General features: G+C 36.5%; 2 protein-coding genes across 2 annotated transcripts in view; one reads left to right on the top strand and one right to left on the bottom strand.

Annotated features, from left to right (window-relative positions):
* The window catches only part of LOC136032616 (golgin subfamily A member 6-like protein 22), an 82,314-nt gene that overhangs the window by 15,476 nt on the left and 41,072 nt on the right, over positions 1-25,766 (top strand). The window contains exon 2 of the mRNA XM_065712889.1: positions 22,547-22,754. Within this exon, the coding sequence (XP_065568961.1) occupies positions 22,557-22,754 (198 nt within the window). The 5' untranslated portion in view covers positions 22,547-22,556. The remainder of the gene's footprint in view (positions 1-22,546; positions 22,755-25,766) is intronic.
* LOC136033204 (uncharacterized) lies at positions 1,688-23,954 on the bottom strand. Its single transcript, XM_065713915.1, has 3 exons — positions 23,797-23,954; positions 7,490-7,631; positions 1,688-4,847 (listed from the first exon to the last, which is right to left on the bottom strand). The coding sequence occupies exons 2-3, from the start codon at positions 7,609-7,611 to the stop codon at positions 3,560-3,562; spliced, it is 1,410 nt and encodes a 469-aa protein (XP_065569987.1). The 5' UTR covers positions 7,612-7,631; positions 23,797-23,954; the 3' UTR covers positions 1,688-3,559.

The raw sequence follows: 25,766 nt of genomic DNA, 5'->3' as shown, positions 1-25,766 counted from the left end.
TGATATTTTTCTAGTTATCAGGTTACATTCCAACTTTTTCTTGGTTATTGCTATTCCATACTTGTACCTCTAACTCTGTATGGTATTGTACTTGTAAAACATACTAAAACGTTAAATCACAACCAATGTCGGTTCAAATAAGACTTTGATTGTCTATCTGCGCTGGAGAAAATTATTTTACTATATCTAGAAGCAAAAAAAAAAATCTCGTTTGGGATACAAAATAAATTTGACAGCTTTGGAAATTTTTGTAAGTGAACGAAACAATTTTGCGAAGCATAACACAAAAAAATCAGAATTTGACGTTCGACTTCGGGTTTTCCCGAATTTTCTAGGAATCTAAAAGAGATGCAGAATTTTGTTCTCTGGTTCCCAGGAAGATAATTTTATGTTCTATAGGATTACGACATAGGATCAGCCATTATAGTTCTTTCTCTGGAAAATTGTTGAATATTTTACAAATTCCACTGAAAGTTTTCTATCCTCTTTCACGGGATGGATTTCTATTTTCAATGCCTAAACGTGTAATGTTTTATAAACTGTGTAACTATTAATCGTAACTATCGAGGTTGTCTTCAGTATCCTCTAGGAGGTTTCTTATCTTCCCTAGATAATAAATAATCAGAAATTAAATAAAAAATAAGTTTTTCAGCTGAAAGTAAGGTGTGGCACTAAAACCTAGGACGAACAAAACCACCAAGCCACCTGAATTGTTAAACGCGGACCTTGTTCGGAATGGAAGTGTTATACTGCAGTCTTTTGAGTAGGTCGGCATTTGAGAATCGATCTACATATGTTATGCTAGTGATTCGACGCAGCAGCTTTTTCTCAAACCGAGTCGCCTGGAGTCATCTACTCTGACTGTCCACGTTTCACAACCATACATAGCTATAAGAATGATGATGGAGCAAATTAGTTTAAGTTATAGCTTCACGGAGATTCGATTTTGCTTCCATATTGGCATCAGAGCTTTGAAGCCGGCGCTACCCAGAGCGTGGCGTCTTTTGACGTCCGCTGAGTGATTATTGTCCCTTGTGATCTGGCTCCCCAGATATGTCAAGCTGTCTACCCATTCTATTTCTGCTCCATTATTTTTTTTTTATTTTTGGTGGGGATGGGCTATTGAACCTTGACGCGTATGGCTTTCGTTTTATCCTCGTCTATTTTCATTCCGAAGGTTCCAGTAACTACTTCCAGGTTATCTGCTTTGGTTTGGAGTTCAGTGACGGATCCAGTGAGCATGTCGATGTCGTCTGGGTATGCCAGTTTGTCGATTACGATCCCTCCTTTGTCAAAATTGACACTGTTTAATAAAATAGGGGATTTCTTATCTTCCCTAGATAATAAATGATCAGAAATTAAATAAAAAATAAGTTTTTCAGCTGAAAGTAAGGTGTGACCCTAAAACCTAGGACGAACAAAACCACCAAGCCACGTGAATTGTTGAACGCGGACCTTATCCAGGATGGTAGTGTTATACTGCAGTCTTTTGAGTAGGTCGGCATTTGAGAATCGATCTACATATGTTATGCTGGCGATTCGACGCAGCAGTCTTTTTCTCAAACGCGGCACTAAAACCTAAGACGAACAAAAATTAGTCCGTATATGAAGGGCCTGCCCCCCGTTAATTTAACAAAAAAATTATGAGGGATGTAAAGAGCGAATTTGAAATTTAAAACGAGCAAAGTTATTGCTTCACAGTCTATTTAACATATATTAATAAAAACAGTACAAATTAACCATTATACTTCGCTATGTTTGCAGGATTATAGAAAACTAGTGCTTTGCTGAAAACACAAAAGCCAAGTATAAAAAAAAACAAAAATATGTTAGGGGTTAAAAGTGAGTACATAGCCTGATAAAAACAAACTAATCTATAAAGCTTTTCATAGTCTTCTACCAGCTGCAATATACATAACTGTCAATACACACTTACAATTTTCTTAAAATCATAAGCATGAAAATAAACATATTTTAATACCAGCAAAGTCATTGAACAGCATACAGAACTAAGGGACTGTTTTATCAGGTAACGTTTTGGTCTTATCAGCTATAATACCAATAATGAGTACTGTACAATTTTAAATTGTGAGAAATACACTTTAGTATTAGGCTACTCAAAACGAAGATAAAATCAGCCATAATATTAACACTGGAAATCCGGTTATTTCTCTTCATGCAACGGAGAATTTTAAGTTATGACACAAATTCTAAAGCTAATCTATTGCCCTAATACTGTCAAGATGGGCTCACTTTGGACTTGTCTTCAAACTAATAAAAAAAACTCCTTTTCTGAATTAAAATAAGAGCTAATCATTGGACTGGTCCATTGTGCAGAATTGATACCAAATTAAAAGAAAAAAAGCGAAAATTCTAAAATGCTTTATTTTTTTGATTGTAAAAAGTGTCCTTAATCCCTATAATTCCTATATTCCTATATTGAATATAGAAAAACTGAATATAGAAAAATATACAAAATTCCTATATTGTTTTGTGTTTTTAGTAAAGCGCTAATTTTTTATAATCCTACAAACATAGGGAAACATAATTAGTTGATTTATTTGTACTATTTTTATTAATATACGTTAGATAAACTGTGAAGGTATAATTTTGGCTCGTTTTAAGTTTCAACTTCGCTCTTTACTTCCCTCAAAAAACTGTTGTTTTTTTTAATCAATGTCTCTGAGAAGTTCTGGTATTCCGCTAACCCCAGCCTTTCCACCTGAAACATGACACCGAGAGTGCCGTTTTCAGTGCCATTCGGCACTTGCAGACGGTAAAATTTATAGGAAGAACGTACATATGAGCAATAGCATGTAGTTGAGCTATTAAACATCTGTGTATGATGTTCTGGTAGACCACTAGTCCCACCACTTGAGAAATGACACGAAAAGTCATTTTTAGTTCTATATGGAACTTGCAGATGGTGGAATTTATAAAAAGCACGTAGACATGAGAAATAGCTTTTAAATGAGTCATTGATTTCTCCCTATGATGTTCTGGTAACCTGCTAGCGCTGGCAAAAAAAAAAAAAAAAAAAAAAAAAAAAACGGGAGACAGATGAGTGCTACCCATGCATAAGTTATTTTCCTTGTTGTTCAAGATACGGGACTGTCATTTGCTTATAGAAGGTTTTTGACCATGCTGATTCCAATGGTCCTTTTTTCATGCTAATCCGATGCCATTTTCGATGGGTCTCATGCTTTTTTCGAAATCACCGTGAATTTCTTTTCGTGATAAAGTTTTACTTTTAAGATTAAACGAAATAATAGTTATCATTCCTGAACCAGTATCAAATGTCATTTTCTCTGTACTAAGCATTTTTTTACCGCATTTTTTTTAAACTTTTAGTTACTATGGGCTGTGGTTCGCCCTTTTCTAGGTTGCTGCTACTGCTGGGACCATGATGCAATGGTTATGGGTAAAATTTTTATTAGAACACGCTTGCAGTTACACTGTTGTCGATCAAAAAAATTGTTTTGTTTTAAGTTTCATTTCTTCATTTATAATAATTTACACATAAACTTGTAAATCACAAACAGGTTTTAAAAATGGCGTTTTAAAATAGTAAAGCTTTAAGCTCCCTTGCTTCTTCCATCATAGGCTCAATACAAAGGCTGCCACATACTCTGCTTAGCTTCAATTCCTTGTTGCCATTAAATTGTCCAATTTCAGCATTTTTCAATGCTATAATTTTCCCCTTTAGATCACTGTAGTCATTGGCTAAGCCCCACCATCTCCAAATAGTTACTTTTATGCTGAGATTGGAATCATCTTGCAGAGTAAGAACCAATCTTGGGTAACGATTCTCTAAGTTATATCTTGATTGATGGGACACAATGGCTAGTACATCAACATATTTTCCAACATTCATTAGATGAACTTCGCTAATTTTGACAAAGTTGAATTGAAATTTGGGAATCTCTGGGAGCTCCTCCTTTTCTTGTATCTTGGTAAAGAAGTTAGCTTTAAGTTCTTTTGGGACTAAACCCGGAATCATATGTTCGGAAAATTTTGAAAGATCTCTATTATAAATTTTTGGGTAGCATACTTCATATATTTTGCCTAACTCTATAGGTTGTGCGTTTTCTTCCACCAATCTTGTTATTTGCTCATTCCAGATTGTCATACAAATTTTTCCTGTTTCGTCTTCAAGCGTAAGATGAACCCATTTTTTATCTTCTGTTGTAGGTCCAATGACAGGTGACAATTTCGTAAGGCGCCCAATGATTTTGAATGGTCCTGGGTCTTCTATTCGTCCAAGGGTCCCAATCGAATATCTACATATTGTATCTGTGTTTTGCGAGGATGGTGGGGTATAATCATAATGCTCCATTGTTTCCTCTTGACTGAAATGGTTAGGCTCATCCTCAGGCTCTAACCCTTCAACAGCTGTGGAACATGGCTCATTGGGCTCAAGTTCATTTTTTCCATTTTTGTTATTATTTGTTAGTATTGTTTTTTCGTTAGGTATTTCCGTTGGTGTCTGTATTTTGTTTCCTTTAGAAAGACCAAGTGATGCACTCAAATTACGCTTGGCTCTCTGTTGTGTCATTTTTGTTTCTTTCATTTCGACATCTTCGCACAGTGTTGAAATCTGGTCAAGATTATCGAAGTTATCACCTATAAGGTGCTTTTCCATATATGTCTTAATTACCTTAAAGCTGTTTATACAAAAGAAAATGCGGTTTTTTGATTCAATCACTGCATGATAAATCGTCAAATTGTTAATCTCAATAATGCAAAACGGCAAAAGTTTTAACGCCTCTCCGTATTGTTTATTAGTAGAACATATGAATGCCAAAGTCTTCACACATTGTCCGTCGTTGAGACACATTCTCCATCTTCTGAAAAAGAAATGCCCATTTAATAGTTGCCAGGATTGGAGTGTTGAATACATGAGCTTTCTCTTTATGTTAAGATGATGCCTTAAATAAAACATAATGTCACTTTTTTTTATGAAAAAGCTTTCAACATAATTGATTCTAGCGTTATATTTTGAAAAATTTAAACTACGAGTATAAGGGAAATCTAAAGATTCCTACAAACTCCTATATAAACGGTAGAATTTTCAAGTTGGTATAAAAGGCACCCTTCTTAAGAGGTTCTTGGTAAACAATGTAATAATCCCTCTAGCTTCTTTTTACGCCCTCTGTTACTTTTTGTGTAAATGACCTTCTTTGAGCCTCTTTTGCATTAACATGTGCATTAACATTAACACGTTTCCCAGCGTGTTGAGTCTACGCTGTGATCGAATTGCGCTTACGTCGCCCAAAAGCCTTGTATTTATGCGAGAATTAATCATACTAGACACGATTAATAATCTGGAAATTTCCAGATTATTTTGGGATTCAATTCATCAGCTAGTTCTACAAACAGAGGGCCAAACTCTGAGTAGCTGATGGGCGGGATTCAAGCAAGGAGGCCCTAGACGGTCAATTATTTGGATCAAAAGCTTCCATCAATCGATTGACTCAAGCATGATTGACCGTCTAGGAACCTGTTTGACGCTTGAGTCAAGCGTTGACGGTGATTGATAGAAAGTTTGAATGACTCAATTTTGATCAAAAGCTTCCATCAGTCGATTGACTCAAGCATGATTGACCGTCTAGGAACCTGTTTGACGCTTGAGTCAAGCGTTGACGGTGATTGATAGAAAGTTTGAATGACTCAATCATTTTGATCAAAAGCTTCCATCAATCGATTGACTCAAGCCTGATTGACCGTCTAGGAACCTGTTTGACGCTTGAGTCAAGCGTTGACGGTGATTGATAGAAAGTTGGAATGACTCAGTCATTTTGACCGAATGCAGTGTGGGTCCTGTGGTGGCGCAGTGGGTTTGACCTTAGCTTGGTAATACGGGACCCAGAGATCGAATCATGCTGCAGGAGTGCTCTGCAGGGCCGACGCAGGGACCTTAGTAGTCAAGTTGCGTCATTAATCTGATACAATACAATACAAATGCAGTGTGTTAAATAAGTTTTGATCCAGATTGAAGGTTGATTTTAGCACACGTACATCGATTGACGGAAACTTTTCATCAAAATGGTTGACCGTTTAGGGCCTCCTTTACAATCAAGATCACGTTATCACTAATTTTACCAACCTTTCGTCCGAAACTTCCATCATAAACAATCCAATTAGCACAATCTTGATTTTAAGCGCTAAGGTACCGAAAGAATAGATAAGAGATTTTGTAATTAAATCGCTGGTGTTAGTTGTAAAATTTTAAATTGATTGAAAGTCAATAGCTTTTTTGATCCTAGTAAAATTGAATATGTCGCTTCTGCTTATAGTCTTAGCGTAAAGCAGGCAAATATAGAAATCTGAGATTTTATCTACTAAGAACTCGGTTGCTAATATAATTTTTTTGGAATGTAAAAAAAAAATGCATCCACAAAAATCACACACATAAACCAGAATCTTAACAAAATGCCCCTAAGCTATAATTATGCCAAAATGTCCCCCTGTCCCCTTTTTTGGATCTAGCCCTATGGTATACCACAAATATTTACCGATTTTCTTTGTTTTCATTATTTTTGTACTTATTCCTTATCGATAATTGTTATAAAATGCAAAATAATTCCACTTTGAAAAAAAACTAAGAAAATCATCGAAATTGTGTATGCAGCCTGGGGTCATGCTCAGACATTGTGATGAGGGTGGTTCGTTGGGACATAATTGCAACAGTGGCTGTTATTATATTCGGAAAGTGTTTAAGGGTAAATGGAATGGTAGGGTGTATTTCTTTCAGCTGGTTCAAGCTATCCTTTTAATTCCACATTTAATAAATTTACTGGATTTTTTTTTATATAGAAATCTTTTCAGTACTTATTGGTTATGTGATAAACACTCAAAAGGTGAAGTTTAGTCAATGCTAATGAAATAAAACAAATCTTGATGAAAATATAATACTTTAGTAACAAAATTATAAAAACTACCACAAAAAACTATGAAAGGGGGCTGCCTAGAGCACAGTATAATAAATACGAAACCTAACTTAGGTAGTTTTTTTCCCCTCAACCCCCAAAAAAACTATTCAGAAGTATCGTTCACGGAGTGAGAAACCCCTGTTGCCTAGCGAGCCAAAGGAATTGTCTTGTTAAAGAAGTTGTTTGACTAGTTTTTTGTCTTGTGAGCACGTCACAAATTCTAGAGTGTTTATTATATAACCGATAATTACCTCTTTTCTCCTCTAAAATATAAACCTTGAACTAGACTTCTTGGATTTGTTACTCGTTAGTTATCCTGACCACACTCAACTTCTTGATCTAAGTAAGACTGGTCTCTGTATGCATTCGGCGATAATTAGCTCAATCTCAGTGAGCTGAACTACTCTACAGGCATGTTTTAATTAAATATTTATTACGTAGAAAACTAATTCCCAAACTAGAAATAAATCCTTTTGATTCCACCATGACCTCCCCCCGCGATATGGGTCGGAATATGCCCTGCGATTATGCGCTTGTAAGCAATTGATATTTCTTACCTTTTTTGTCCTGTTGTGATTTCTTTCCCGGCAATGAACTGAACAGCAAAAGCCAGTTCACATTCTCTCTGTCCATTGCTATTACTCAAATGCTTCAATATACCCTGATTTGGAAGTTCCATTATCCTCTCCTCGTCCAAACCTAAACGAAATGTGTTATTTATGAATCACTTTATTGCTGTATACAGAATTGTTTGGGTACCCGCCAGACGACTAGGTAACCTTTTGTCTGCAGATGGCCTGAAGATTTAGGCGAAGGATTAAACTAAACATGGTTCTCAAGCGTTTCCACTAGAAGTGTCGATTGACGGTTTTCTTGGCGTGGTTAATCAGAGCTTTCTAGCGTCGAGGGCTACCTATTCATTGCGTCATCTCCCTTTGTTGGGGTTGGGCCTCAACAGACTAAAATTTTCTGGAGGTAGGGGTGCAAGTTCACATAATTTAGGTAGAGGGAGGGAGCAAAATCTTTTGTTAATGAAGTTACCAAAATATATACTTTTCAAGATTGGGGGGGGGGAATTTGGCTTTTTTTTAGTATAAATATGGTACTAACAGCAATATTTCAAATCTAGGGGCAAAAGCCCCTCCCCCAATTAGTGCCTTGGCAGGGAGATGACACCCTAAATGTCACAGTTTTAATCAATTTTCAAGAACCATATATGTGCACTAGTATTCTATGTAATTTTAAAGTTTGCTGTGACATTTTGGAGGTTTTGGGAATTTTCTGGATGGCGCAAGATAAGACTGGTTATTCAAGAATTTAACTGGATGGCCTAACTGTGAACAGAAGACACTCATCTCCACCCTAAAGTTGATCTGAAGGAAGCTCTCTTGAAATACTGGTAAATGTAAGCTAAAGTATGTGGTTTTGTTTTGTACCCCCTCGTCCACTTCCTTCATTTCCCTCCCCCCCAGGAAGATTTTGCGGGTTCAGGTCCGCAAAGATTTTGCGGGTCCGCAAAATCAGGAAGATTTTGCGGAGAGAAGGGAGCAATATAGACTTCGTGTTAATTGCAAAAAGAGTAACTTGCCAAGATAACCTATATTGCGGAAGAAGACTTTCTTTGCCACCGTTTTTTTTTCAGTTTTTCTTGAGGGGACAAATCTCATGGGACTTATCTCCAATCGATTTTATGATTGACACCTATGCTCTTTGATATTGATTGGACATGAATGTAAAATCAGTGGAACCAGATAGATATAGATTACTAAAATGCGTTGTCTAGGAACATGATTTGTTGGTGATAAATAGCGCGGAACTTGCGGGTATTTCGAAAAATATTTATCCACTCCACGGACTGTTTAGTGTTTTTTACTGTTTTAGACCATTTTTTAGACCGTTTTTTAGAGCCATTTTTTTTAGAACCATTTTTTTAGAACCATTTTTTAGAGTTTTGGTTACTATTGAGCCGGGTCGCTCCTTATTACAGTTCGTTACCACGAACTGTTTGATAACATGTACAGGGTGCAAACAATGAACGAATTGCCCAGCTTACAGCCCCTGTCCTGAGGACTGTGGGGAGGTTGACGTCCCCAGAGACATAATTAGCGGACTTTTCAAATAGCTATCTAAAAGTTTCGATCAGATACGTTTTGAAGAATGATAGTCTGGGGGGGGGGATGATTGTCCTCCATTCACTTTTGACTCTTGAAAATGGCACTAGCACTTCTGACTTCCAATCAAATGAGTTCCATTCGATCCAAAGTTTATAAGGCTACCTTCACCACAAAAACTTTATATGCCCCTGGCATATCTTACAGCCCTTGCCCAAGGGCTCTGGGTTGTCCGTCCTAAAGATATTGTTATATAATTTTCAAACTATTGGTAAAACAAAAAGGCTATCTCACAATTTTCAATTGAATTTGTTTTGGGAAAAGAGGATGTCAGCGAGGGGGGCTGGTTGCTCTCCATCATGTTTGACTCTTAAAAGGGAACTTTTTTTTAAATAATGGGAATCTTTATTACACAGCTAATATATACAGAAAAAGCCGATTACACTTGCATCGGGTTGCCACATCTTCCATCTACCAAAATGCTAACACAATATCATAATTCTGCTCAAGAAAAAAAAATCATACTCATCGTCTCAACTGGAAACAGAAATCAATCTTATCTAAATCATTTTTCAACAACGAAGGCAACCCATTCCAAAGCGATGGAAGAGCATGGTGACTGAAAAATATCGACCTCTTCGAAACCTTCAGTTGTCTCCTATACTGACTTACCTGTCTAGTTTCATAACTGTAAAGATCCGCAGCAGTAGAAAACATTTTTCGAAAGTAAAACGGAACAATATCTATATCTATATATATAAAAATAAGCTGTTCGTGCGTTGACTGACGGCATACATGTTTGTTAACTGACGTCATTATAAGGATTGAACATTATGCCGTCACGAAGTTGTTTGTCGATTCACGTCATGTTTGTCGACTGACAAAATTACAGACCGGGACACCGGGACACAGGGAATATAAATGACGACTGGGACACTCAAAGAGAAATTACAGACTGGGACACCGGGACACAAATAACGACCGTGACACAGGGAATATAAATGACGACAGGGACACAACTACAACGAGGACGCCGGGAGATGCAAGGGGGATATAAATGACGACCGGGACACAGGGAATGTTCGATTAGCAATTACCATCAACAAAGCTCAAGGGCAATCATTAGATTAATGAAGTATAGATCTGAATACAGATTGTTTTTCCCATGGACAACCAGGACACAAATTACGACCGGGACACAGGGAATATAAATGACGACCAGGATACTCAAAGAGAAATTACAGACCGGGACACAAATGACGACCGGAACACAGGGAATATAAATGACGACCAGGACATTCAAAGAGAAATTACAGACTTACAGAAATTACAGGCACTAGAACATCTGATTACCAATCCCTTGGTCCCCCTCCAAAGCTTATACGACCTCCCTTTCTACATAAAGCTTATGTATTGAGCCCCTTTCGAAGTTTCTACGACCACTATTTCTATAAAAACCTTTTATGCCCCCCGAGGGCTTTCAGAACATGATACTAGAAATTCTGATCACCAATTCAATGAGCCCCTTTCGAAGTTTCTACGACCACTATTTCTATAAAAACCTTTTATGCCCCCCGAGGGCTTTCAGAACATCTGATTACCAATCTAATGAGCCCCTCCGAAGCTTATACGATGATTCTTTCTATACAAACCTCATACATCCCCGGGCATAACTTAAAACCCTTGCGTTGACGGCTGTGGGGGAGTTGTCATCCTGAAAGACACATTTTAAAAAAGGCCCTATCAGTTTCCAATCGAATGAAAATTTTTTAAAGTGTCTGTGACAACAAATGGTCATTTCAAAATTTCTATCAGATGCTTTGATCACTTTGAATCTTCAATAGTATTAGAACTTCTAATTATGAATCTAATGAGGCCACTCTGGACCTTATACGACCACCCTTTCTATAAGAGCCTTATATGCCTGTGGGACATAACTTACAACCTTTATCCTGAAGACTTTTGGGGGGGCGGGGTTGTCATCCTCAAAAATACAATTTTCAGAAATTTCAATTACATTGAAGAAAATGGCTATTTCAGAGTGACCTCAACAGAGCGAACCTCAAGAATTTATTTGAGTTTTAAGTTCGAACTTTCAGTGAACGCTTAAAGGGGAAGAATATTTGATCAAAAGGAAATATGTACGTGCTACTACTAATACTACTATCACTGCTACGTTTACTCCTAAGCTAGTCTCGGCTACTTGTATTAAATTGAAACTTCTAGGACTAGATGAGAGGGATATTCGTCTAAACTAAGGTAATATGTTAATACTGCTGCTACTAGTACTGTCGCTACTACTAGTAATACCAATACTGCTATTGTGACTACTATTACAACTAAGGCTAAGGGTATGAAGATGAATATTTTCGAGGAATTTTAAGGGGGAAAGTGAGCTGAATCAAAACGCGCCATCAGTAAATCCCGCCACACAGGTTGTCAAGATCACAACAAGCCATCTGTAAGCAGGGTGTCCAAAGGGCATTACAGAAATATATTAAGAACAAGTGTGAAAAGTTGAAACTAGCAAGGCTTGTTATGGGTAACGTTGAAATAAACAAAAAAAAAACGTTTGCATCCTAATGCTTTTGCTTCTACTCATATTACTACTACCGCTAGTATTATAATCACTTTTACTACTACTACTGCCACTAAAGCTAAGGCTACTACTGTTAATTTTACTGCTTATACTGCTACTACTGCTACCAAAAATAAGAGCATTAAGGCGAAAAATATTGAAACTGTATGGAACTAAACTAAAACACACTATTCCCACAAAGGTTGTCAAGAGGACGCATCGGAAATGTTTCTGGAACGGTTGATAGTATTAAGTCGAAACTTTCAGCGTGTGTTGAAGGGAGGGGCGGGATTCTTGTAGAAAACAAAGGCGCTTTTGTAACAAAGTAATGATTTTGAATTAAATCAAAACAAACTACGAGCGTGTATATTTTCATCTCAAGAAAGACTTACACTACTAAGCTAGACTTTTAAGGGTAAGTTGTGCAGATTTTTGACCTAGCTAGAAGGCACTATATGTATGCTATTAGTGCTGCCCCTAACAGTATACTAGCTAATCTCACTAATCACTAATCTAATCACTGTAACTAATCACACTAAGAGTATTAAATTACAACTCTTAGGAAACGTTTAGGGGTGGTGTCAATTAGACAGTTTTCAAAAGGGTATATAAGTTTTCAGAAGGGTATGTAAGCAATATCATAAGCACCACTGCTCTAGAATCAATTCAAATATCACTGAAACTTTTAATTGGGCAAATTCGATTGGACATTAAAAGTTCTAGTGCCCTTTATAAGAGTCGATAGATATTTGAGGGAAAGCAGCTTTCTTCCCAAAACCATTCATTTTCCAAGCAAATCGAATCAAAATTTTCAGGCAACCTTTTTTTTCACCATAGTAGAAAGGTACAGTAGCTATGTCTCTAGAGATATTGGGTATTTCAACCCCCGACAACTACGTAATTGGCTCATTATTGTTTAAAACTAAATCTTGCTAATCAAAAAGCTAAAATCGTTGCTAAAAATAAAACTAACTCACAAGGCAATGTGTGTATGATTGCAAATAAGACACCATAGCAACATATCGATAACAACTGGGGGTATTAAGCTGAAACCATCAGGGCTACTACTTCGCTACTTCTGCTCTTACAATATAAATAAGCCAAAAGAATGTAAGTATTATCAAAGAGCCATAGATCGAATTTTTGGGAGTGATACTAAATTCAATTTTTCACGGTGTACCTTTTGGTTCAGTGTTAAAACACAAGAGCTAAGAGCTCATATGGCGCTTGTGACGAGGCCGAACGAGCCAAGAGCTCATATGGTATGAGCTGTAACAATATTCTAAGAATCGATAGATTGCTTTAAAAGGAAAATCAGAGGCTTAATGCCGGTCGAGATTTAAAATCTCGAGATTTAAGAGCTCTGAGTCACGAGGTCCTTCTAAATATAAAAATTCATTAAGATCCGATCAATCACTCGTAAGTTAAAAATGTCTCGATTTTTCTACTTTTTCCTACCCCTTCAGCCCCCCAGAAGGTCTAATCGGAGAAAACAACTTTATCAAGTAAGTTTATGCAGCTCCCGGACACGCCTACCAATTTCAATCGTCCTAGCACGTCCAGAAGCATCAAATTCGCCAAAGCACTGAATCCTACTCCCTAACTCCCCCAAAGAGAGTGGATCCAGTACGGTTACATCAATCATGTATCTACGACATTTTCTTATTCTACCCACCAAGTTTCATCCCAATTTCTCTACTCTAAGTGTTTTCCAAGATTTACGGTTTCCCCCTCCAGCTCCCCCCAATGTCACCAGATCTGGTTGTGATTTAAAATTAGGGCTCTGAGATATGAGTTCCTTCTAAATACCAAATTTCATTCATATCCGGTCACCCGTTCTTAAGTTAAAAATTCCTCAATTTTTTAATTGTTTAATTAATTTTTTAAAATCAACACCCCCAGCTCCTCCAAAGTGCACAGATCCGTTTCAATTATGTCAATAATGGATCTATAGCTTTTGCTCATTCTTCCCATCAGGTTTCATCCCGATCTCTTCACTCTAAGCGTTTTCCAAGATTTTTCTTTCCCCACTCTAATCCCTTATGTCCCCGGATCCGATTCAAATCGTAGATCAAGCATTTGAGACATAAGATCCTTCTATATATCAAGTTTCATTAACATCCGATCACCAGTTCGTAAGATAAACATACCTCATTTTTCACGGTTTCCAGTAATTCCAGTTTCACCCTCCAAGCCCACCGATATCACCTGATCTGGCCGGGATTTCAAATAAGAGCTTTAAAGCACAAAATCCTTTTAAATATCAAATTTCATTAAGATCTGATCACCCGTTCGTAAGTTACAAATACCTCATTTTTTCTAATTTTTCCATTCCCCCCCCCCCAACTCCACCAAAGAGGGCGGATCAATGGTTATGTCAATCACGTATCTTGGACATGTTTTTATTCCTCCCACCACGTTTCATCCTAATCTATCCGCTTTGAGTGTTTTTCAAGATTTTGGGTCCCTCCCAATGACACTGGATCCGGTCGGGATTTAAAATGAGAGGTCTGAGTTACGAGGTCCTTCAAAATATGGAATTTCATTAAGATACGATCACTCCTTCGTAAGTTAAAAATATCTAATTTGTTCTAATTTTTCAGAATTAACCCTCCCCCCCAACTCCCCCGAACAGAGCAGATCTGTTCCAGTTATTTCAATCACGAATCTAGAACTTCTGCTAATTTTTCCCACCAAGTTTTATCCCGATTCCCCCACTCTAAGCGTTTTCCAAGATTTTAGGTTCCCCTCTCCAACTCCCTACAATCTCACCGGATCTGGTCAGGATTTAAAATAATAGCTGTGAGAAACGATACCCTTCTAAACATCAAATTTCATTAAGATCTCATCACCTGTTCGTAAGTTAAAAATATTTCATTTTTTCTATTTTTTCAAATTAACCGGCCCCCCACTCCCCCCAGATGGTCAAATAGGGAAAACGGCTATATTTAATTTAATCTGGTCCGGTTCCTGATACCAAGGACAAATTTCGTCGTCCTAGCTTACCTGGAAGTGCCTAAAATAGCAAAACCTGGACCGACGCTCTGGCAGATCGACAGACCGACAGAATTGGCGATTGCTATATATCACTTGATTAGAACTAAGTGCCTTAATAATGGAGTTTTAAAGTTTTAAGGCATATCTGGTAGACGCATAATTTGCGTGAAAAATTGATTATTGTATCGGAAGTTTCGATATCTAAGGTCTTGTGGTCATTTCTGATCATTTGAACTCTAGTGTCTTCTGGTTTTCTTTGAAGGGCTAGTTCACATTTTGTGATATCACAAGAAAAATACATAGAGATGGCTTCAAAACTCGCAAAAATCGTGACTTTTTTCATAAAAATTAAATAATAAAACAAGTTTTTTCGACTGAAAGCATGGAGCAACATTAAAACCTAAAACGAAGAAAAATTATTAAGCATATTAGAGGGTTCCCCCCTGGCCAATACCTCGCTGTTTACGTTAACGTTTCAATTTTTTCCTGTTCATTAAAATGAATCCTGAATCACAAAGGTCGTTTAATTAGAATAAATAGTTCTTTTAAAAATACTAAGAAACTTTAGCATAAAGAGCAAGGCATTGAAAAAGGGGCAACCCTCTCATATATGTAATAATTTCTGTTCGTTTTAAGTTTTAATGTTGCTGCTTATTTTCAGTTGAAAAAAACTTAATTTTTAAATTTAATTTCTCTTTGTGTTTTAAATAATACTGGGAAATCTGGCTCTCCTCCATGAAAAATTCCCTTTCCCCATGAAAACACCCTCCGTGGAAGGATCCTCACATGTAACCCCCTCTCCCAGACCCTCCCCGAACAGAAAAATCCCCTTAAAAGCTTTATATACTTACCAATAACCAATAATATAGGTAAACAATGGGCAAAGTTCAAAACCGCCAGCCCTTTTCCCGGGGATTGCGGGGTTGAGTCATCCTCAAACACAGTAGTTATTAAATATTCAGTCTATGCTGGAAAAAATTGCAATCTCAAAATTTTGACCGGGTGATTTTAGGGAAAACACGGGCGTGAGAGGGGAGTTTGCTGGCCTCTAATATTTTTGGTCACTTTAAAAAGGCCCTATAGCTTATTATTTCCGATCAAATGAGCCCTCTTCCAATATTCTACGATCACAGTATTAAATAATAAAAAGGAGCTTGAAACCTCTACAGTAGGGTTCCATGGTATGCTGAATCTGGTGGAGTAATGTTCACTAAGACTACTTGATGTTTAGAGGGCATTTGCCTCCCTATTCAAAATTGGGCAAATTTTCTCAGGCTCTTAACTTTAAATGGGACTATTTCCTTATTCCGCCAGCTGAATAACTATAAGAAGCAACAAATACATTTTCTTAACGAACAATTTTCAGTAGAGTTACCATTAGTTCTCCCAGCATTTAAAATTTTGTCCTTTTAATTTTACATATCCACTGGTGGATCAAGGGGGCAGGGGGACCCCCAAAAACTTTTCTAGCACCATCTTTCCCTTTTTCATTCTTTTTTTTTAAATAAATTCGCCGATTCGCTCAATTATTCACACCTTTGTCATATTAACCCCCCACCCCCACCCCAAAAAAAAATTGCCCATTGGTGCCCTCGTCACTTTGGGTACCTCCCAAGATCTTTCTCTTGATCCATCCCCGCACATATTTCCATTTTTTACCCCAAGACCAGGAAAATTCATGAAGCTAGTCTTATCTCATGTGTATGTGGAAACAAGTCGTATCTAATCTTAAGTGGGTGTATATATCAGACAGTACGTGGTAAAGAACTGCAATTAAGGAGCAACCCAGCTCAATAGTAACCGAAACTCTAAAAAATGCAATTTTGATACCAATAGACACATCAAAAGAACTGAATTTTTATGGTCATTGCAAATATATACATTTCGTTAAGTTTACTTTTGCCTATAAAATGTTACGAGCCTTAAGCTATAAAATGTTACGAGCCAGAAAGTTTGCCTTATTTTCGAAAAATGGAAGAAACACACCCAAAAAGTCGTAGTATCTTAATAAAAATTACACCTTCAGATTCAGTGTTTCAGAGAATCCTACTGTACAGGTTTCAATCTCCTATCTACAAAGTGTGGAATTTTTTTTATATTTTGCCGGAAGAGCGATCAGAGATACTTTTTTTTTCCGAACAGATCCGTTTCAATTATGTCAATCACATATCTAGAACTTGTGCTTATTCTTCCCATCAATTTTCATCCCGATCTCTCCACTCTAAGTGTTTTCCAAGATTTCTCTTTCCCCTCTCCAACCCCCTATGTCCCCAGATCCAATTCGAATCAAAAATGGAGCATCTGAGACATATGATCCTTCTATATATCAAGTTTCATTAAGATCTGATCACCTGTTCGAAAGATGAAGATACCCCAATTTTAACGTTTTCTAATAATTTCGGTTTCCCCTCCACCTCCCCTCCCAAGGTCAGGGGATATGGTCAAAATTTAAAATAAGAGCTCTAAAGCACAATATCCTTCTAAATATTAAATTTTATTAAGAAATGATCACCCGTTCGTAAGTTACAAATGCCTCATTTTTCCTATTTTTTTCGAACTATTCTCCTCCCCCCAACTCCATCAAAGAGAGTGGATCTGGTCTGGTTATGTCAGTCACGTATCTTGGATTTATTTTTATTCTTCCCACCCAGTTTCATCCTGATCTCTAGGCTTTAGGTATTTTCTAAGATTTCCACAACACCCCCCCAACTTCCCCCCAATGACACTCGATATGGTAGGGATTTAAAATTAGAGATCTGAGATACGAGAGCCTTCTAAATATGAAGTTTCGTGAAGATCCGAACGCTCTTTCGTAAGTTAAAAAAACGTCATTTTTTCTAACTTTTCAGATCACCCGTTCGTAAGTCAAAAATGCCTCATTTTTTCTAATTTTTCCGAATTAACCAGCCCCCCACTCCTCCCCAGATGGTTAAATCGGGAAAGCGACTATTTCTAATTCAATCTGGTCCGGTCCCTGATACGCCTGCCAGGGGTTGCTCTTTCTGAACACCTCGCTCTTTACGCTAAAGTTTGAATTGTGTCCCAATTCCTTAAGAGCGACTCCCAAAACACTACGTTCGTTTAATTAGAACAATAAGGAGCTTTTTTTAAATTACTAAAAAAGATTAGCGTAAAGAGCAAGGTGCTGAGGAAGGGTTACCCCCTCATATACGTATCAACTTATGTTGGTTTTAAATTTTAATGTAGCTCCTTACTTTCAGTTGAAAAAAACTTGTTTTTTTTTAATTTAATTCAATTCAAATTAGTCTTCCATTTATTCATTGTCTTTACTGCAAAATAAAAGTTTACACCAGGTGTTGTGTTGACCTGATTGTATCCAGGAATTTTTTTCTGGGGGAAGGGGAGTTAAAAATTTGTTTTAAAAAAATCATCAAAAAAGTCTTTATATTCATTTTTGTTACGTTTTTACGAGCTAGACTAACATTTCAGGAGGAGTAGGGATTTCAAACCCCTATAACATCCTCTTCCTTAGATAAGGCTTTGTGTTTTAGTGTGGTTTCACTTTTTTCGTTTGCTCTTTTGGAGAATTTTTGTTTAAGCATTGGTTTAGAGAATTCTATGGTCGAGAAAAGAAAATCAGGTGAAATTTACCGTATTTGCATCTTAGTGGCTAATATCTTTTTTTTTTTAGCGTGTCTGTTAATTTATCAGAAAAAGCTAAAATTAAAGCAGAATGGTTACCTAGGCTTCCGTATAAGTAGGGGTTGGGTAAATATATACAAATTCATATAGTTAAGCTTGGAAGAAAGCGGATGTATCACTTGATGCCTCTGTTATGCTTTTCCAAATCAAATAACTGATTCTAGAGCAAATTCCCTTTTTGATAGCCCATAGTAATCAAAAGCTTAAAAATGCGTTTCTCAGGAAAACTGTCTTGCGAGACAAATTGTAATCTGTAGCTGATTCAATAATGACTTTTATGGTACTTGTATGATATACCCCTGACCATTCAAGTTGCTTATTCATTGACGCATCGTAAAACCGGATTTTGTTGTTAGTTTATTTCAGCTTAGCGTGAGACAAGACAAAGAGAAATGACAGAATACATGGAAAGTAAATAATTTGGGCTATATATTTGTACACTAGGGTTGGGTGGGGTGGGGGAAGGGGCGTCATTTGCTTTGAGGCAGGGGGCAAACTGAAAGAAGACTTTCCAAAGCATGGCGATGAAAAGAAGAAAAGTTGGCTTGGAATTGCGGTATGTTCATTTCATACGGAGGGTTGAACAACAATTGAGTAAAATGAACAAAAGTAGGTGACAGAAGGTTCACCCTTCCCATTTCTGTTTGCTCTAATGTATTTATTGTCATTGGCATAGTTAAGGTAAAGGTCTTCCCTAAGAATATCAGCAGTAGTTTTTCTAGGTGAGCATTTTTTCATCATCGGTAGTATTTTTTAGGTGAGAAAGGCTACTCCTCCCAGCCGCATAAGTAAATCCTGAGCTTTTATTTTATTCACTGACAATGCTTTCCATTAAAACATTGTTGTCAATCCAAAAATCAAAGACTGCAATGAAAATTTTTCTAATGAAAGTTGAATATGAAGCTATAAAAGTATAACAGTTCAAAATAGGGATCAAACCTTTTAAGGTCAATCTCCGAGGTTTGAAGCCAATGCTATTTTCCTATAGCAGTGAAATGCGTATTAACAGCAGACACGAGCAGATTCTTTGATGAAAAAATTATTTTGGCTTCATTGAAAGCTTTAACATGAATAGGCCGAACAAATTTGCATTTTTATTCTTTAGAGCTTCATAAAAAATTAATTAGTGGGGACACCTCTAATTTTTAAAAGTAGTAATAAAATTACTTTTTGAAGATGTAGAGAATTGTAAAGTAGCCTCTCGATTTGCCACAAGATTTCAAATTTTTTGGCCGTGATTTTTTTTTTTTTTTTTTTTTTTTTTTTTTTATTATCATCAGTTTCCTTTAAAATTTGCCATTTAAGATATTCTTCCTTTACTATTTAAAAGAGTTGTACTAATCATACAGCCTTGATTTTTGTGTCGTTTTGTAGATCTTATACTGATTAATAATCCCAAAGATTCTTAAGTTTGTAATTATGAGAGATGATTTTTAGCAATAATTCTTAGTATTCAAGATTTTCTCCTTTCTCATTGGCTTAAGCACTCCTTAAGGGGTTTGCCAGAATATCATTAAGAATGTTGACATCTTTGGATTTTGTGACTTCAGTGCAATATTGTCTTACTACTCAGAAGCTCATTCTGATAAAAAACAATTTGAAGAGGGACTTGAATTTGGGGAACATCTTAATCCCTTCCTCTAGATTTTTCACTTCTTGTATTGGCTATTTTGGAAAATATCTTTTTTGCATTTTCATTTAAGTAAGTTTTCGTTTAGCATTCTGATTGAAAAAACTCAAAATGAAAAATATTGCCCGCTTCGACTTTTAGAAAATATGTTTACCCCCAATGTATTTTGTCAATTGACGCCACTGGCTTGGATATATCGAAACTTTACTATTATTTTCTTGTTTTGAGTTTCAAGTTCGCTCTATACTTCTATCCAGCGACGTATACAGAACTAATGTTTGACTGGGTACCGATAAAATTTGGCTTCGCCATCGGAATTTTTTCCCTCTCTGATCCTGTAATTAGTGTAATTTTCAACCTTTTTTCGAGGGGGGGGGATGCGTACCCTAAAACCAACCCTTTGATTTGTTCCTGGAGATTGACCATGCTTCATAACTATACACAGAGGACACCAATTCCTACCGTGTCCTTAGTCTGAAGGAGCCCCTCTTGGAATATTGGTAAGTTGTAAACTTAATGTCTGATTTTTTCCGTTACATCTCGCCCCCCTCCTCCAGAAAATGTCTGCTGGTTCCTCAATAAGGGCAAACCTATGTGCACCAATGGGCCTGGGTAGTGAGGGAGTATAGTGTGGTAGCATCTGCTGCTGTGCAAAATATTGTTCCTCTATCCTTGCTTGCTAAGAATGCTTTGATTTGGACCCAATTTCTTTCACGTTCATTCACATTTTGTTCTCCCTTTCTTGCAACTGTATTAGCTGTTAGGGCTTGATGTCTATCAAGCGGATAGATTGATGTCTATCAAGCGGAGTTTAAGCCCAAATCTATCCTATCGGATAGATTTGGGCTTAAATTTTGACTACGCCACTGCAAACAAAATCTGCAGAAAGAGTCATGTCACTTTAAAAAACGACAATATGTAAAAAAAATATTCATCAAAATTACAAAAGACGAAAAATGACCCTGAACAATCAAAGAAAAAGGCAAGGAAGAAGAAACAGCGAAAACTAGATCTACGTTGCATGGGCAACGTGAGGTGTTGCGGCAACCTTTGCTCGGCTTCGCCGAGTAAAATGTTGCGAGAGCAACACTTTGGTTTTGTTTCCTCGCTGCGACTAAACGCTGAAGTTGTTAATCTGTAAGGATGCTAAAATACATACTAGGTACACCAACTCGCAAAAGTTGCAAACTCCTCATTGCTAAAGATGATTGTAGCCTTACAGCCGATTATTACTTACAAGTCCCCTACATGTCTTACCACTGGAACCAAAATGGTCTTACCATCAAATACAACGGAAACAAAAAATAGGTACACCAACTAGTAAGAGTTGCGAACCCCTCATTGCCGAGGATGATTATGAGCTAACAGCCGACTGTTGCTTAGAACTCCCCTATATGTCTCACAATTGGTATCGGCCTATTTTTGGTTTCAGTGTGTACCTTACTACTGAAGTTGTCAACCCCTTTAAACTTTCAAACTGGTATATCTCATGAAGGAAGTTTTGTACAGAAAAATGGATGACATACTTTGATCAGCTCATCAAAAGCTATCGACTGCCGTCGAAAAAAAAAAAATCTATCTGTCTTAGTTCAAAAGTTGACTTTTTTGCCGTAGGCCAACTTTCTAACGTCATCACTTAGAAAGGAGCAAAGGATAAACTCTAATTTCTTTAGCAATGAGAGAACTTTTAATGTTTAAGAGGCACATCTGATACCATTTCTCTACCGCAATCCCAAGTGCGAAAAACCGAATGATAAACTCAGCTGAAATCACGAACAGAAATGGGTAGAAGCAATAGATGGCAGCACTTTCGGGCCCGTGGGAAAATGCCGCTTTTTTGCTTCTCTAAATTTTTCTATTTATCACTCAAAGAAGATATATTGGCTGTGGGGCAGGGTAACTGTCGCATATATTTAACACTTATAGATTTTAGTCCATCTTCAATTTGAAACTGGTGCCTGCCTGCTTGCCTGCTAGAACGGAGCTTTCCACTCGAAAGCAGAAACATGGTTTGATGAAACGAAAGCTTGGCTGCATAACTTCAGATAGTCCTCTCTGACATAGGCTATACAACTCCTCTTCACTTCACACACTATAGGCTCTGGCTCAAGGACAAGCAAAAACCATCCTTTTTGGCCCCAGGCAAGAGTTCTACGAAGCTTTCCAAAATGTAAAGTCATATTTATCAATCCGGCCTAAGGTCCACACTTTCCGTAAAAACCGCAGAGGTTAGACCCTTACCACTTTCTAGGAATAAGCTGAAATCGGGGTGCTAGGAACAAAAAAAAAAAAAAACCACGACAAAACCAAAGTGTTGCTCTCGCAACACTATAAACTTAAATTACAAAGCAAAACGTAGCACAGCAAAAACTTTTGTTCGAACGCAATGCAAAATTACAGTAGAATGAAGGAACGGGCTAGTTAAGCGTACGTGGGTTTCTGAAGGATGAACGGATAGAAGGAATTGATTTCATGCCAAAATTGCCAGATATTGAATCAAAATAGCTGATCTTTCACCATAAAATGAAGAAGTATTATTTTAATGTCTGCACTGGAAGGAGAGAATGAATTCACGCCTCAACTCCTTGAAAACCCTGGAATGGAATTAATTTATTTTTACCTTCTCTTTTTTTAGGTGAAGTAACATGGATCCGAATTTAGAATCAAGGGAGCATGAGCTCGAGTTGTTTTTTACTGAAAATTTTCCAACCATGAACAGACATGAGTTGCTTAAGCGCCCTACAGTTGACTTGGTCATAGAATTTTTGTTTAACTTCCTTAAATTGATACCAACAAAAAGTGATGAAAAATTTGAAGAGTATCTCAAAGCTGTTACAGCACGTGTAAGTTGAACTTATCTAAATTAGCTTACTATTGTTGTCATATGTCTTTTATAGATTTCAGGTTTTTATGTCAAATTTAATAGAGGTAATTTTCGATTTCAGTCAAGATCCTCAATCTGTGCGAAGTTACAAAATCTAATTTGGTCGCAGGAGATATATTCCAAAATTAAAATTTACTCTACCTAAATTCAAACAACTGTGATTTTTAGTGACGACAGGGGTATTTCTTAGATTTGGCTGCCAATACATTATTATTCACATAAAAAAATACTTATGAATTTTTCCAAAATACCCTTGGCTGGAGTATTTGGAATCAGATAAGAAACAAGCAAAAACTGATGGCATCCCCAGTGAAAATTTGAACAAAATGACTGTTTAAAAATTTCGTTTAATGTTTAGGAGAGGGGCACCTTGTGGGTTATATCTGATGGCAATTTTCGGTTTCAATCAAGATCCTCAATCTGTACAAAGTTATAAAAAAAAATCCTAATTTAGTTGCAGCAGATATATTCCAAAATTAAAATTTATTCTACCTAAATTCAAACAACTGTGATTTTTAGTGACGACAGAGGTATTTCTTAGATGTGGCTGCCAATACATTATTATTCACATAAAAGAAAATTGTTTTTTTTTTTCCAAAATATCCTTGACTGGAGTTGCAAAAAAAGAATGAAAATTAATCAATGAAAAGCTATTGAAAGTGAACGCAACCAACTATCGTACAGTGTATTTGGAATCAGATAAAAAGCAAGTGAAAATTTTAACAAAATGACTGTTTAAAAATTTCGTTGAATGGTTAGGCGCCTTGAGGGTTATTTTGATCAGATGCATTTGTTGATGCTGGTTGTCCTTTGATCACTTTTGACTCTAAGAATCGGCACTAGAAATTTCAATTTTTACTCGAATTAGCCCTGTTCCAAGTTTATACGATGCGACCACCCCTTCTATATGAAGTGCCTCTGGGAAAGACAAAATAAATAATACATTGAAGCCTTTTGGTTTTTTACTATATATTTATTCTGACAATAAAAAGAGAACTTACCTTTATAATTGCAATCAGTATTTTTTTATCCTTTGATTCTATGAACTTTTTATAGCATTTCTATAACATTAAGAATACAGGAATTTGCCATGGTGTTTTAAATGAATCATATGCAATAGCTTGTGCAAACTGTTACTGATAAAGGCTTTTGTGGAATAGTTTTTTTTAGAGTATCACGTCATCTTTCTGCGGAATTTAGATAAGTAAATAAATACAAAATATCTCACACCTTATCCTGAGTTGGATAAAATAATCTCGAATAAAATTAAAATGTGACACTAGAACTGACGATGAACATAACTCATGGAATTGCAACCACCTATGTACACTAATGTTCGACCGGTACTTAATTGAGAGCATTTTAGAGTTGGCAGTCTATAATAGTTAAGGTCTTTCAGTCTCTAAGCAATTCTTTAGTTTTGTTTTATGTTTTTACTTTTATCACTTTACTCTTATACAAAAATATTCATTCCCAAAGCTCTAAAAAACAACAAACCATTCTAATGTAAGGGAAAGGTAATAGCCCCCCCCCCGCTCATACACGGGATAATTTATGTTTGTTTAAACATTTAATGTTGCTGTTTACTTTTTTTCAAAAAAGTCTTTAAATTCTTTTTTTGTATAGTAAATCATCTATCTATGTGTCGGTTTTAGAGAGGGTAGTGGGAAGATATCATAGTATTATACTAACGCCATCCAATCGAAAAACAAAACAATCAAACCAACTGCAAAAAAAGCGTTCTCATAGCAATGTTTTTCTAAAGAGTCCTGTCTTTTTTCCTTTATCCAATCTCCGTTTCCTGTGTTTTGAAGTAAATAAAGGATGGAAAAAACCTTTGGCTTATTGCCGGGAACCACGAATGGATATAACTAAATTCAAATTCGAGTTTTTTTTTCTGTTTTAGTGCACACTCGGTTCTAGGGCTTACGAATATAACTTTCAAGCAAACTGGAGACGTCAAATTTTTGGCTCTATATTTGGGGTGTCACGAGTCTTTTGGCCTTTTAGTGTGTGATGATCAAAATTGTTCAAAGTCCATAAACTTATAATCGTCTCTTAAACTGATTAAGAAAATAGGAAAATCATATTCAGGATTTTAAAGTGAAAATATTTGTTAAAAGAGTCTTGGCAGATAGTATAAAGCACAAAAATTAATTTATTTTCAGTTTTTTTTTGTGCAATGGGGTCTTCTTGACCAAGAGACCTACGTATGAACAAAAAGCTCTTGCCGTTTGGGAAAATAAATCGTTTGGTTCCTTTTTAAGGTTCTATTTTCCGAGAATATTGCCTCCAGACGATTTTTTCTGGCGTTAGGGTCCATTTGGCGCAGGGACTGACACGTGTAATATTTAGAGACAAAGCTTTTTTAGTCTATTTCTTGCCCTATTACACCCTCTACTGTCCCCGATAAAAGTCTTTGCCCAGAAAACGATATGCGAATGTTCGAGGCCAGTCAGATAGCCAATACCAAACATGCCTTTTTTAGTCTAAAACTTATTTATAAGTAGTTACAAATAATAAGTAATATAATAAGATAATAAGGTAATTTAATAATATAATATAATAATAACAAGTAATAATATAAGTAATAAGTACAGTTTGCGTTATCTATGCACTTTCCCCTTAAGCTGTTGGGGTCACGTCTTTACTGGAGGCATACTTAACATATATTTTGACTATTCAGAAGGTCATGTTTATATGATCGCCTTCTAAACACTTTGCTCTTGAATAGGGCCATAGAACTTCTAGTTTGATCTTGAGTGAACCCCCTTTTAAGTTTTTTCGATCCTCCTTCCATAAGAAGGACTAAACAACTATTAAGTGAGATGCACTTCGCTCATTACTAAGTCAATGCCATATTAGAGACTCTGATTTCTTTGTGTTTATAATATCAAATTTGGGGATATTCTAAATATGACGAGACCCCCCCCCTGCCACTACTTGCCTTTACGCTAAAGTTGGACTTTTG

Source organism: Artemia franciscana, chromosome 11 (genome assembly GCF_032884065.1).
Source record: "Artemia franciscana chromosome 11, ASM3288406v1, whole genome shotgun sequence".
Lineage (NCBI taxonomy): Eukaryota > Metazoa > Arthropoda > Branchiopoda > Anostraca > Artemiidae > Artemia > Artemia franciscana.
Note: the sequence above shows the minus strand (reverse complement) of the source record. Positions and strands in the feature narration are given on the sequence as shown.